Source organism: Gorilla gorilla, chromosome 20 (genome assembly GCF_029281585.2).
Source record: "Gorilla gorilla gorilla isolate KB3781 chromosome 20, NHGRI_mGorGor1-v2.1_pri, whole genome shotgun sequence".
Lineage (NCBI taxonomy): Eukaryota > Metazoa > Chordata > Mammalia > Primates > Hominidae > Gorilla > Gorilla gorilla.
The window spans coordinates 62,300,495-62,315,549 of NC_073244.2; the positions used below are offsets into that span (position 1 = coordinate 62,300,495).

The 15,055-nt window shown below is 51.7% G+C and overlaps 1 protein-coding gene across 1 annotated transcript; it reads right to left on the reverse strand.

Moving 5' to 3' along the window:
• Positions 1 to 3,747: 3,747 nt before the first annotated feature.
• LOC101132797 (napsin-A) lies at positions 3,748 to 14,508 on the reverse strand. Its single transcript, XM_004061229.4, has 10 exons — positions 14,345 to 14,508; positions 10,770 to 11,247; positions 7,402 to 7,543; positions 7,199 to 7,322; positions 6,893 to 7,011; positions 6,214 to 6,413; positions 5,010 to 5,132; positions 4,773 to 4,917; positions 4,281 to 4,379; positions 3,748 to 4,051 (listed from the first exon to the last, which is right to left on the reverse strand). The coding sequence occupies exons 2-10, from the start codon at positions 10,850 to 10,852 to the stop codon at positions 3,824 to 3,826; spliced, it is 1,263 nt and encodes a 420-aa protein (XP_004061277.2). The 5' UTR covers positions 10,853 to 11,247; positions 14,345 to 14,508; the 3' UTR covers positions 3,748 to 3,823.
• Between the last annotated feature and the right edge of the window lie 547 nt (positions 14,509 to 15,055).

A 15,055-nucleotide genomic window follows, 5' to 3' on the forward strand; every position in this document is an offset into this window, starting at 1 on the left:
TCCCGAGTAGCTGGGATTACGGGCGTCTGCCACAACACCCAGCTAATTTTTGTATTTTTAGTAGAGATGGGGTTTCATCATGTTGTCCAGGCTGGTCTCGAACTCCTGACCTCGTGACCTGCCCACCTCGGCCTCCCAAGGCCGTATATATATATGGGAGTTTATTAAGTATTAACTCACACAATCGCAAGGGTCCCACAATAGGCCGTCTGCACATTGCGGAGCAAGGAGAGCCAGTCCGAGTTCCAAAACTGAAGAACTTGGAGTCCGATGTTCGAGGGCAGGAAGCATCCAGCACGGGAGAAAGACGGAGGCTGGGAGGCTAGGCCAGTCTCTCTTTTCACATTTTTCTGCCTGCTTATATTCTAGCCACAATGGCAGCTGATTAGATTGTGCCCGTCCAGATTAAGGGTGGGTCTGCCTTTTCCAGCCCACTGACTCAAATTTTTTTTGTTTGTTTGTTTTATTTTATTTTATTTTACTTTAAGTTCTGGGATACATGTGCAGAACATGCAGGTTTATTACATGGGTAAACGTGTACCATGGTGGTTTGCTGCACCTATCAACCCGTCATCTAGGTTTTAACCCCCGCATGCATTAGGTATTTGTCCTAATGCTCTCCTCCCCCTTTGTCCCCCAGCCCCCAACAGGCCCCAGTGTGCGATGTTCCCCTCCTCAAATGTTAATCTCTTTTGGCAACACCCTCATGACACCCAGGATCAATACTTTGTATCCTTCAATCCAATCAAGTTGACAGTATGAATCATCACAGTCCTTATAGATATTTTCTGTGCATCTGTTCCATATCATCTGTATTAGTCCATTTTGCATTGCAATAAAGGAATACCTGAGGCTGGGTAATTTATAAAGAAAAGGCCAGGTGGGTGCCTCATGCCTGTAACCCCAGCATTTCAGGAGGCTGAGGCAGGAGGACTGCTTGAGCCCAGGAGTTGGAGACCAGCCTGGGCAACAAAGGGAGACTCTGTCTCTAGGAAAAAAAAACAATTAAATTATCTGGGCGTAGTGGTGCATGCCTGTGGTCCCAGTTACCTGGGAGGCTGAGGCAGGAGGATCGCTTGAGCCTGGGAGGTGGAGGCTGTAGTGAGCCATGATTGTGCCACTGCACTCCAGCCTGGGCAACAAAGTCAATCACTCAATCACACATTCACTGTCCTACAATTATGGAAATCAGAAGCCCGAAATGATTTCAGTGCTGAAACTGCCATGTTTGCAGTGCTGTGTCCCCTCTGGAGGCTCTAGAGCAGAATCCACGTCCTTGCCTTCCCCAGCTTCTAGAGGAGCTCTGCAGGAGCCCCTTCTCCCTTCTTCAAAGCCAGCATCCTGGCATCTTGCTTCCGTCTTCACATGAACTTCTGAATCAATCTCCCTCTGCCTCCCTCTTATAAGGACCCTTGTGATGACATTTAGGGTCCACCTGGATGACCCAGGATAATCTCTGTTCTCAAACTCCTTCATTTGATTACATCTGCTAAATCCCTTTCCTCATATAAGGTAGTATTCACAACCCCAGGGATTGAGGTGTGAATATATTTTGGGGGCCACTCTTCAGCCCACAGTGTTGGTAATTTGCTTCCTATCTTAATGCCTATTTCCCCATTCGAGTTTAATTCCTATGAGGGCAAAGATCTTCATCTGTTTAATTCTCCACTGTGTCCCCAGCACCTAGGACAGAGCCTGGCACATAGTGAATAATAAATAATGACCAAGGCAACATGGCAAAACCCCGTCTCCACCGGGCGTGGTGGCTCACGCCTGTAATCCCAGCACTTTGGGAGGCCAAGGCGGGCGGACCACCTGAGGTCTGGAGTTCAAGACTGGCCTGACCAACATAGAGAAACGCCGTCTCTACTAAAAATACAAAAATTAGCCGGGCGTGGTGGCACATGCCTGTAATCCCAGCTACTCGGGAGGTTGAGGCAGGAGAATCGCTGGAACCCAGGAGGCGGAGGTTGCAGTGAGCCAAGATGGTGCCACTGCACTCCAGCCTGGGCAACAAGAGCAAAACACCCTCTCAAAAAAAAAAAAAAATCTCCACAAAATATTTAAAAATTAGTCAAGCATGGTGGCCCACGCCTGTGGTCCCAGATACACGTGAGGCTGAGGCAGGAGGATCGCTTTCTCCGGGGAGTTCGAGGCTACAGTGAGCCATTACCGCGCCACTGCACTCCAGCTTGGGCGACAGAGTGAGTCCCTGTCTCAATAATAATAACAATAATAAAATAATAATAATAATAGTAAAGATCCACTTTGTGCACTCCTTGCTCTGGGGAATTTTTCTGAAACAGTGGACAGTGTCTCTATGATAACTCTCACCACCACCACCACCCCCGCTTTGTTTTCTCAGTCAGAGCACTCGATCTGGGCCCTTTCAACTCGCCCCTCATGCTTTCCGTCTGCAGCACCCCATCCAACTTCACCCAAAGCGCCCTTAAGTAGTTTCTGAGAGGCCGTGCCTGCAAATTCCCAATTGGCCGCAAGGTGGAGGTGTGGGCCTGTTTTCCCAGCCAAGATTCCCCAGCCGCCACCCGTTTCTAGAGCTGGACCCCTGGAACACCAGGCTCTTTCTAGCTTCCCTGCTTCCGCCCTAGCGGTTCCCACCGCCTGGAATGCCGACTTGCTCGCTCTCTGCATCCCACGGGAAAAGGAGCAGAACAGAGGCTTCCTCCCTGACTCTCCTGCCCGAGCTTACTGGGACCTGAATCTCCCCGTGTTTAGTAGTTTAGCGGTTTGTGATCAGGTCGGCCTCCACCATCAGAGCAGCACATTCTCGAGATGGGGCTCAGGCCTGACTCTTTTCGGGGTCCCCAGAATCGCTCAACACAATTCTTCCAGAAGCCTCGGGATGCGATTAAAGGATTGCCAGATTTTTCGACCGGTCGTTTTGTCGAATCATTTAGTTCTGGGTAGCAAGAGGCTGAGGAGGGGAGAGTGACGTCACCTCCGCGGGTGGGGCAGCACCGCTCCCCGAACCCGGGGGCCTCGAGCTCCCCAGGGGTCTAGGAATCCGGAGGGAGAGAGGAGAAACAGGAGATGAGATCCGGGGGAATGGTATCCTTGCCCCCTTGAACAGGAACTGGTAAACCCTTACCAATTACGGCCAACCCCCACTGCCACCTGTCGCTGCCGTCGCAACCTGTCGCCTCCCTCCCATGTTGTGGCTGCGCCCGCCCCCGTCAGGGCGTGACCACGGCGTGGATTACAACGACCGTGATGCTCCACGGCGCCGGGAGCTTTTGACGGAAGGTAGCGTAGGCGAGGGGCTTCATGGGACTCGTATTACAAAACCCCTCACCAGGGTGCGTCCTGGAGAAAAGGGGTGATACCCTTCGCCTCCCTCTTCCTCAGCTCCATGGGTACAGGCACAAAGTTTTCTATTATTTTTTTTGAGATGGAGTTTCGTTGTTGCCCAGGCTGGAGTGCAATGGTGCGGTCTCGGCTCACTGCAACCTCGGCCTCCCAAGTTCAAGCCATTCGCCTGCCTCAGCCTCCCGAGTAGCAGGGATTACAGGCATGCGCCACCACTCCCGGATAATTTTTTTTTGTATTTTTAGTAGAGACGGGGTTTCACCATGTTGGCCAGGTTGGTCTCGAACTCCTGACCTCAGGTGATCCACCCGTCTCGACCTCCCAAAGTTCTGGGATTACGGGCGTGAGACACCGCGCCCGGTCACAAAGCTTTCTCGTTAAAAAGTACGCTCTGAAAAGAAGCAACCCAGGCAGGTTCGCTCAATGGAAATAGTGGATTTTTACTGGGTAGCAGGACCTCCGCGACCACCCGCTGCGCATGCGCTTCACTTGGGCGTCACCCGGGGAGCTGCGCCTGCGCAGTCTCTCCCCATCCCAGGTCCGCTCCGCGAGTGCGAGCGCGCGCCAGACCCACCCGGGCGCTGTTCTTCATGTCCCCGCGGTCGAAGACGGCCACATACGTCCCCAAGAAGACGTCACCGAGGATCCAGAAGGGCCCTGCAGGCGGAGGGACATCCAGGGCCTGGAAACCGGACAAGCAGAGGCGGACGCCATTTCGAGTAGTCTGCAAGGCAACAAGACGACAACTGGGTGTCGCGGCCACAAGGACGGCCATTTGCCTGGGAGCCCGTCCACCCCCCCACCCTCGGGTTCTTTGATGTTCGCCAACAAACTGCCATCACAGGGACAAGAAATGTTTCTGTGGCCCCTTCCCTTCCTAGTGACGTCTCTCAGCTCTACCCTCTCAAACCGTCATATGACGTCACTATGGCGTCATGGTGATGGCCACCTACCTGGATGACGTAATCATGGGCCGTGAGGTTAAACCAGACCCCCCCAAGAAGGAAGGAGACTGCGGGGAGCTTTGGGATTTCCGAGCACAGGATGATGTACTGGGGGAGAAGAGGAACTAGTGAAGATGAGAGATTCCTGCTCTGTTCAGTCCCTTCCGTGGCTCCCCAGTGCCATAGGGTAATTTCCCTATTGAGCACCTGGGTACTCAGCGTCCTGTGTGCAGAGGCCCTGCCGCCTAGACTTACGCAGTCCCAAGCAAACCTGCATGATCGTCTCCCTCCACCCGGCCACCATCCGCAGAGTCGCAGTGTACACACGTGGAAAGTGTCCTCAATTCCTCCACCACCCTCCAGACTATCTGTCACGAAGTCCAGTGCCTGCTGCCCTGGAATGCCCCTTAAATACTTGCCTCCCACCCTCAGGCCCTTTGATGTTCACTGTCAAACTGCCATCAGCCTTCCCAGCCCGTACCCCCCAGACTGGGACCTCACCTCCCCAGCCAGCAAGGGGATTCCCCCAATGGCTGCATGCAGGGCCCGGATCTCCTCAGTGGGTCCTGTGATGAGGGACGTGCCCGTATCCAGGATGGCAGCACAGCCCTGGGCACAAAGAGTCAGCCCTGGGCCCACCTTCACACTGAGGGGGAAGGAGGCAGTCATCAGAGGCAGGGTCCTAGGAGTCCAGGCCCCCAGCCTCCAGCTCCAGAGCCAGGAGACCAAGTCCCTCACCGCTCCATGTGGATCTGCCAGTAGGCGGGGACCGTGACTGGCACGAAGGTGAGGGGTGGGATGTAGTGTGCCGGGTCTGAGCCCCCCAGGACCAGCTCTCCTCCATCAGGCTCTTCAGGGTCCCTGCAGGGGCAGAGTGTAGAGAGTGTAGATGTCAGTGTCACTGGCCCTCCCTGAGCCCTAGGTATTGCCAGGAATGGCACTTCCCACCAACTGGGTTGTTTCTGGAGTTCCTGCGGGGTAATGGGATGCAGGAAGGGCCTAGATGTTGGGACTGGAAGCCAGGCAAGAAAAGCATGATGCTTTTCTTGGTGGAAGCTAGAACTTCCTGAAGTGAAGACGAGACTTCATTTGGCTGTGGAAGGTAGAGTTTTGGGGAATTTCCTGAGCTGAATATCATAGTAACCAAGTAGAGCAGTGGTGTCTTGGAATTGGCTCTTGAAGGTGTGACTTGTGCAGGGGTGGGGTGGCTTCCTGAGTAGGAGGAGAAGAGAATTTCTGAATTGCCTGTTGTGATATCTAGAGAGGTGTTAGACTTCCTGAGTTGGCTGAGAGCGATGGGAACAGGGATGGAGACTTCCTGGAAGGTGGAGGAGAGCAGGATCTACTAGGTGGTTGGTAGAACTGCTAGAGTGGGTTGGATGTCAGGGTAACTGAGTGGGCATAGGATTTTCTGACTGTGTGTGACAGGCCTCTGGGAGGGAAAGTGGAGACTTCTTGGAAACTTCTTGGATGTTGGGTGGGACTTCTGAGCATAATATTGAACTTCCTAGCAGGTGAGTGGGACTTCCTGGATTAAATCGGGCAATTCCTAACTTCTGGTCAGTGTTCTCAAATGGGATTTGAGCATTCTTTGTGAGGAAGAGAAAGCTCCTGAGTATTTTGTTGGGTGGGGCATGGAATTTCCTAGTTTGATTTTGAAACATGGAGCATTCTGAACTGATGGTGGGTTTCCTTAGTATGTCTTAAGTTGTCATTTAAGCTCTGGGACTTCGAGTAGGGTTGAGGTGTTTCTTTATAGGGCAGGTGACTTCCTGCATGGAGGATGCAACTTCTTGTATTGAATGGCTGACTTCCTGAATGGACAGTGTAAGTGGGCGATTCTGAGAGTGAGAATTCCTGCATTGGGTCAGTGACTTCCTGAAGGAAGACTCTCTTCCTTCTTGGGGATAGGACTCATAGATAGGTGCACACTTCCCAGTACCTGTTGAGGTAAAAGGAGAAGACAGGCTTATCCAATAGCCCCTGCTCCACCAGTACATCCATCGGGGGCCGAACTCCTTCCACAGACAGAATGGGAAAACCGAGGCCCAATATCCCATCAAAATGGGCAAAAGCGAAGACCAGGCTGGGCTCCCAGAGAGCCTCCCCGAAAATCACTGATGCACCCTTGATTCCACCAATCTAGGGGTAGATTGAGATGTGACCAGTTACTTTTGGGAGGACAATAACCACATGTCCTGAGGTCTCCCAAACCAAGGCATGAATCCTAGGTCTGGGGACTTCTGGATGCAAGCCCCAACTTCCTAGGAAACTATGCCTCTTGAGAAGCCCCACCCCTTCACCCAGGAACCCCTTTCTTCTCCTTGAGAAGCCCCACCTCTTCACCCAGGAAGCTCCTCCTCCCTGCTCGAGAAGCCCCACCTCTTAACCTTGGAAGCTCCTCCCCCTGCTTGAGAAGCCCTACCTCTTCACCCAGGAAGCCCCTCCCCCTCCTTGTGACGCACCATCCCTTCACTCTGAAAGGCAGGCCCTCCTCCCCACTTGAAAAGCCCCATCCATTGGCTTGGGAAGCTCCTCCTCGAGCCTCTTCCTAAGCCAGATGATCTTAGACAATGGGGTTCTCCCAGGCTCAAGACTTCTGAGAGTCAAAGGCCACTCACAGTCAGCTTGTCCTCGCTCAGGATTCCATCTACCCGCCCAGTTCCATATTGAATGGCAAACTTGGTCCCATTGGCCTGGAAGGAGCTAGAGGCTTTGGGATCAAATCGGTCGTGTAACCCTAGGTTAGAGGTCAGAAAGGTGTCATGGGGGAGGGAATCTCCCCAGTGCCTACTGCCCCTTTGACTTTCTGACCTGTGAGGGCATGATAAAAGAACAGTTCCTCAAAAGCCTCTGAGAAGCTGAGGCCCAGCCCCGCCTCCTCCCTTCACCCCCATTCAGCCTTATTCTCCCGCATAGAAGCTCACAGCAGGGCACACTGAAGAAGTGGCATCTCCTGGACGGGACCCAGAGATTGGAGGAGCCAGTGTCAAAGGCAACAGTGAAGTTTTGTGGAGGCGTTCCCAGCCCAATTTCCCCAAAATACTGCACCTGATAGCAAAAGAGGAGAGTAAACGAAGAGTTTGGCTCAAGGGCGCAGGGGTGAGGGCTGTGTGGGGCTGTGACTCACATCCCTGTAGTTCGAGAGAGGTACGAAGATGGGCTTGTCCCCAGGGGATGGGGCCCCCAACTTGGGGAGCTCTGCTGGTTCTCTCCATCCCCTCAGTAGGTTCAGGGTCCTGCGTCCAGGTTGGACTCGATGAAGAGGGATGCTGTAGGGAAAGAGGATATTGACAGGAAGCTGCCCTTCTTGGAGACCCTCTAAATAGACTTACCCAAATAGGATATGATGACAAATTCAACATCTCCAAGGCACTACGATAGTAGTCAGTACCAGAAACCCTGCAATAACAACCTCCAGAAAAGCCCATCAAAGATGCCATGATGACAAATATCCCCAAAGACTTTACAAGAGCAAACCATCCCAAACAGACCTTTCCATGTCCAAATCCCTTAAAATAAGCTATTCCCAAGGAATTGACATTCTTAAAGATTTCCCAAGACCCTAACAGAAAACCTAACCTTTGCAAAAGCCCTTGGGTGGTGGCCCCTGCATGCTTCAGTTCGTAAGGTTAGGGACTATTTTCCCCACCCTTGAGGAGAAAAATGTAAGCGTCAAATCTTAATTGTCTTGCTGTGTTGCCCGTGCTGATCTCAAACTCCTGGCCTCAGCCTCCCAAAGTGCTGGGATTACAGAGGAGAGCCACTATGCCCTGTCCGGGTTCCTTTAAACTGTATTTGCAAAAGCAGGAGGCAAACAGGATTTGGCCCTTAAGCTGAGTGTTTGCAACCCTTGACTTAGAGGGCCAATTACAATTCAGGTATCTTAGTTGCTAATTAAGTAGGTCTAGGATGGGGCCGAGAATTTGGATTTCTAACAAGTTCCCAGGTCATGACGATGCTGTTGATACAACATTTGGAGACTCACTTTTCTTTGCATTGACTTAGAAAATGGCCATGAGACATTAGGTTCAAAAAGCAGGTTAACAAGCACCATGTGCGGTAATATCTTCGTTCCTGCCTTTAGTCACTCCTTGAAGCACTTGTCACATCACTCACACCTTTCCCGTCACCCCCCATGAGTCAGTCTTTGAGAGGCACGAGAATGTGAAGTGGGGAAAACTCTTCCTGGAAGTGTACACCCCTCCCCCTACCAAGAGTTCCAGGGAATGAAGACAAGAGAGGAGAAAAAGAGAGATGGGGGCGGGGAGGGGACATCAGAGGTAAGGTAATGGGAAGACTTATTGCATAGGGTCCCCAAGATTGGATTTCTTTTTCTTCTTTTAAACTTTTTATTTGAAACAGGGTCTCCCTCTGTCACCCAGGCTGGAGTGCAGTAGTGCAGTCAGGGCTCACTGCAGCCTTGATCTCCAGGGCTCTAGTGATTCTCCCACCTCAGCCTCTGGAGTAGCTGAGACTATGGGCACACCACCACACCTGGCTTTTTATTTTATTTTATTTTATTTATTAATTTTTTTTTTTAGACAAGGTGTCACCCTGTTGCCCAGCCTGGAGTGCAGTAGCAGGATCATAGCCCACTGCCCCCTCGAACTACTGGGCTCAAGCAATCCTCCTTCCTCACCCTCCTGAATAGCTGGGACCATGGGTGTGCACCACCACACTGAGCTAATTTTTGTATTTTTTGTAGAGGTGGAGTCTGGCCATGTTGCCCAGGCTGGTCTCAAAACTCTTGGCCTCAAACAAGCTTCCCACCTTGGACTTCCAAAGTGCTGGGTTACAGGTGTGAGCCATGTCTCTGGCCAAAAACATGACTTCTTCAGACCAGTTTGATGGGCGTGATGTGGGGGAGTCTCAGTTTAAATGTCACATATCTGGGGCTCGAAGATGGGAGGAGTGTGTCACAGGTCTGGAAACCACAGTACCTAATCATCAGAGCTCATAGTGGGGTCTGCAGAGACCTCTCAAAAACGTGTCCTGGCCAGGTGCAGTGGCTCACGCCTGTAATCCCAGCACTTTGGGAGGCTGAGGCAGGCAGATCACGAAGTCAGGAGTTCGAGACCAGCTTGGCCAACATGGTGAAACCTCATCTCTACTAAAGATACAAAAAAAATTAGCCGGGCATGGTGACTCACGCCTGTAATCCCAGCACTTTCAGAGGCAGGAGAATGGTGTGAACCTGGGAGGTGGAGGTTGCAGTGAGCTGAGATCGCGCCATTGCACTCCAGCCTGGGCGACAGGGCAAGACTCCGTCTCAAAAAAAAAAAAAAAAGGCCAGGCGCGGTGGCTCACGCCTGTAATCCCAGCACTTTGCGAGGCTGAGGTGGGTGGATCACGAGGTCAGGAGATCGAGACCATCCTGGCTAACACCGTGAAACCCCATCTCTACTAAAAATACAAAAAATTAGCCGGGTGTGGTGGCGGGCGCCTGTAGTCCCAGCTGCTTGGGAGGCTGAGGCAGGAGAATGATGTGAACCCGGGGGACAGAGCTTGCAGTGAGCCGAGATTGCGCCACTGCACTCCAGCCTGGGCAACAGAGTGAGACTCAGTCTCAAAAAAAAAAAAAAAAGTCCTGAGAGGAGGGGGAGGGGTCCTCAATCTAGAGTCTCAGCGTTGTAAGATCTGGGACGTAAAAGGGCTCTGGGACCGGACGCGAGGGCTCACAGCTGTAACCACAGCACTTTTGGAGGCTGAGGCGGAAAGATCACTTGAGGTCAGGAGTTCAAGACCAGCCTGGCAAACATGGCGAAACCCCATCTCTACTAAAAATACAAAAATTAGCTGGGCGTGGTGGCATGTGCCTGTAGTCCCAGCTACTTGGGAGGCTGAGGCAGGAGAATCACTTGAACCCGGGAGGCAGAGGTTGCAGTGAGCTGAGATTGCCCCACTGCACTCCAGCCTGGGTGACAGAGCAAGACTCTGTCTCAAATAATAATAATAATAATAATAATAATAATAATAATAAATAATAATAATAATAAAAGGGCTCTGGTCAGCCAGGCGCGGTGGCTCACGCCTGTAATCCCAGCACTTTGGGAGGCCGAGGTGAGCGGATCACGAGGTCAGGGGTTCCAGACCAGCCTGGCCAACATGGTGAAACCCCGTCTCTACTAAAAATACAAAAATTAGCTGAGCGTGGTGGCGCGAGCCTGTAATCCCAGCTACTTGGGAAGCTGAGGCAGGAGAATCACTTGAACCCAGGAGGCAGAGGTTTCAGTGAGCTGAGATCATGCCATTGCACTCCAGCCTGGGCAACAGAGTGAGACTCCATCTCAAAAAAAAGAAATCTGGTCTTAAGAGATGTCAGAGTGGAGCCTTTAGGGGTGACAGCCTGGTTTAGAGATCTGGGAAGCTGAGAAAGAAGCTCTAGGGATCCTGGGTGCCAAGTTTGGGGATCACTGAACTGGGAGTCCTAGACTTAAAGGGCAAGAGGCAGAGAATCCCTCCTAAGGTTGGGGGTGGTAGATGGGGTCACCATACCGGATCAGTGTGGCCCCGGCAGGCTCCACATTCAGCAGAGGCAGCAGCAGCAGCAGGGGTTGCAGCAGCGGTGGTGGAGACATCGCTGGGGACCTGGGTGTGAACCCAGGTGTCCTGGGGCCTCATTTTCTTTCCCCTGTGACTCCACCCTGTTCATGCCCCACCTCCAGGTTCAGAAGGAGACCAGGACATGAAATCTGTCCACAGGTGACGCAGTGGGACAAGGATGTTTTTTGAAGATTTGTGCAGAGTATTTTTGTAGGGTTGGCAGAAGTAGCATCCTGTGCTCCTGGTGCTCCTCACTCCCTACTTGGGTGGCAGTGGTGGTGGGATCTCCTCCACCGTCACCACCTCCCACCCCCCATCCTTCAGCTGCTGTCAGTTTTACTTTTAACTTTCACATAACTTTTCTGAGACTTATTAACCACAAGTGTTTCCTTGGCCAAGTGGGAGAGACCAGCAGGTATCTGTGAAGGGCCTGGGGGAAGGGAGAAAGGACATGATTAGACACCTGCCCTCACATATGAAGTGGGCCCGCATTTCAGGACCCAGTCTCTTACTGTTTTATTTGTAGGTGAAGTATGTTTCTTGTTGACAACAGATCATTGGGTATTGTTTTTTGTTTGTTTGTTTTTGTTTTTGTTTTTTGGTTTTTTTTTTTTGAGACCGAGTTTCACTCTTGTTGCCCAGGCTGGGATTACAGGCATGCGCAACCACGCCCCACTAATTTTGTAGTTTCAGTAGAGACAGGGTTTCTCCATGTTGGTCAGGCTGGTCTAGAACTCCCGACCTCAGGTGATCCGCCTGCCTCAGCCTCCTAAAGTGCTGGGATTACAGGCGTGAGCCACTGCACCCAGCTGATTCTCAATTATTTCAATCTCTTTGTTAAATTTATGTGATGGAATCTGAATTCCTTCTGTGTGTTAGCTTGAATTTCTTTGAGTTTCCTCAAAACAGCTATTTTAAATTCTCTGTCGGAAGGGTCACATATCTCTGTTTCTTCAAGGATTGGTCCTTGGTGGCTTATTTGATTTGTTTGGTAAGGTCATTTATTCTGGATGGCCTTGATGCTTATAGATGTTCATTGGTGGCTGGGCATTGACGAGTTATTTATTTATTTATTTATTTATTTATTTAGATGGAGTTTTGCTTTTGTTGCCCAAGCTGCAGTGCAATGGTGTGATCTCAGCTCACTGCAACCTCTGCCTCCCAGGTGCAAGTAATTCTGCCTCAGCCTCCCGAGTAGCTGGGACTACAGGCACCCGATACCACCCTGGCTAATTTTTTTTTTTTTTTTTTGAGATGGAGTTTCACTCTTATTGCCTAGGCTGGAGTGTAATGGCACCATCTTGGCTCACTGCAACCTCTGCCTCCTGAGTTCAAGCGATTCTCCTGTCTCAGCCTCCCAAGTAGCTGGGATTATAGGCGCATGCCAGCTAGTTTTTGTATTTTTAGTAAAGACAGGGTTTCATCATATTGGTCAGGCTGGTCTCGAACTCCTGACCTCAGGTCATCCACCTGCCTCGGCCTCCCAAAGTGCTGGGATTACAGGCATGAGCCACCGCACACAGCCTACACCCAGCTAATTTTTGTATTTTTAGAAGAGACAGGGTTTCACCATGTTGTCTAGCCTGGTCTAAACTCCTGACCTCAGGTGATCTTCCTGCTTCAGCCTCCCAAAATGCTGGGATTAGACATGAGCCACCATGCCTGGCCATGTTAGGTATTTATTGTAGTCTTTGCAGACAAGGCTTGTTTGTACCTGTCCTTTTTGGGGAGGCTTTCCAGGTATTCAAAAGTACTTGGGTGTTGTGATCTAAGCCATGTCTGCATTAGGGGGCTCCCCAAGCCCATTAATGCTGTGGTTCTTGCAAACTCATAGAGGTACTATCTTAGTGGTCTTGGATAAGATCCAGAAGATTTATCTGGATTACCAGGCAGAGACTCTTGCTCTCTTCCCTTGCTTTCTCTCAAACAGAGTCAGTCTCTCTCTCCCTCTCTCTCTCTCTCTCTCTCTGCTGAGCTACCTGGAGCTGGGAGTGGGGTGACACAAACACCCCATGCCTACTATCACTGGGATTGTGCTGGGTCCTGCCCATGGCCTCCTGTAACCACGACCTACCTGCCTACTGCTTATGTTTGCTCAAGGCCCTTGGGCTCTAAAACTAGCAGGTTCCAAAGGCAGCCATGCTTGCATCCTTCCCTTCAGGGCATCAAGTTACCTCAGGTCCCAGGTGGGTCCAGAGATACAGTCAGTGAGCCAGGGACTGGAGTCAAAACCCTTAGAAATCGGCTGGATGCGGTAGCTCACGCCTGTAATCCCAGCACTTTAGGAGGCTGAGGCAGGCGGATCACTTGAGGTCAGGAGTTCGAGGCCAGTCTGGCCAACATGGTGAAACCCTGTCTCTACTAAAAATACAAAAATTAGCCAGGCGTGGTGGTCAGCGCCTGTAATCCCAGCTACTCGGAAGGCCGAGGCAGGAGAATTACTTGAACCTGGGAGGCGGAAGTTGCAGTGAGCCAAGATCGCGCTGCTACACTCCAGTCTGGGCGACAGAGCAAGACTCCCTCTCAAAAAAAAAAAAAAAAGAAACAAAAGAAAGGCTAGGTGCGGTGGGGGTGCATTTGGGAGGCTGGGGGTGTCATCCCAGCCCTTTGGAAGGCTGAGGCAGGAGGATCGCTTGCGCCTGGGAGTTGGAGACCAGCCTGGGCAACAAAGGGAGACCCTGTCTGTACAAAAAAAATGTAAAAATTATCTGGGCGTAATGGCACACTCCTGTAGTCCCAGCTACTGGGGAAGGTGAGGCTGGAGGATCACTTGAGCCCAGGAGGCTGAAGCTGCAGTGAGCCGTCATCACGCCACTGCACTCCATCCCAGGTGACAGAGTGAGACACTGTCTCAATAGAAATAAATAAATACATAAATAATGGTAAAGATCCACTTTGTGCACTCCTTGCTCTGGGGGATTTTCCTGAAGCAGCCGAACGTGTCCCTGATAACTGTCACCACCCCCCTTTGTTTTCTCAGTCAGAGCACTCGATCTGGGCCCCTTCAACTCGCCCCGCACGCTTTCCGTCTGCAGCACCCCATCCAACTTCACCCAAGCGCCCTTAAGTAGTTTGAGAGGCCGTGCCTGCAAATTCTCAATTGGCCACAAGGTGGAGGTGTGGGCCTGTTTTCCCAGCCAAGATTCCCCAGCCGCCACCCGTTTCTAGAGCTGGACCCCTGGAACACCAGGCTCTCTCCAGCTTTCCTGCTTCCGCCCTAGCAGTTCCCACCGCCTGGAATGCCGACTTGCTCGCTCTCTGCACCCCACGGGAAAAGGAGCAGAACAGGCTTCCTCCCTGACTCCCCTGCCCAAGCGTACTGGGAGATCTCCTGCCGAACGCGGCCCGGCCAATGGGACCTGGATCTCCCCATGTCTTGTCTCTCAGGGGGTTGTGACCGGGTGGGCCTCCACCATCAGAGGAGCACAGTTTCCAGAATCGCCCAACACAATCTTTCCCGAATCCCCTCAGGAAGTGATTAGGTAAAGGATTGCCAGATTTTTAAACCCGTCATTTTATTTACTAACCTTGTAAGAAAGGAATTATCGCCCACATTTTACGGGGTTGGGGAGGGGGTGCTGCGGTGCAGCAAGATTAAGAGGAGGCAGCCCAGGTGCACTTGGAGGGGAATTGAACCTGGTTCTTGAAGCTGCAGACACCAAGTAATCAGCCCGGATGCCTCGCATCGTCTTTGCCAGGATTACTTTTGCCCCTGTTCCATTGGTGGGAATCTGTCACGTGGTTGCTCCTGGCTGCAAGGACGACCCGGAGATGTAGTCCAGTTGTGTGTCCAAGAGTGGGGGACCCTTTGGGTGACTCTCAGCCACTGTGGGCCACATCAGACCCCACAAGGCCTCAAGTTCGGACCTGCGTTCCCTCTATGATCTTATTATATCGCACCTTCCCGAGGTCTCGCATTAGTTGTTTTTTTTTTTTTTTTTTGAGGCAGAATCTGGCTCTGTTCAGGCTGGAGTGCAGTGGCTGTGATCTCGGCTCACTGCAACCTCCGAACCCCCAGGTTCAAGCGATTCTCCTGCCAATTTTTGTAATTTTAGTAGAGACGGAGTTTTGCCATGTTGGCCATGCTGGTCTCGAACTCCTGACCTCAGGTGATCTGCCCGCCTTGGCCTCCCAAAGTGTTGGGATTACAGGCATGAGCCACTGCACCTGGCCTACTCAAAATATTAAACATAGGCCGGGCATGGTGGCTTACACGTGTCATCCCAGCACGTTGGCAG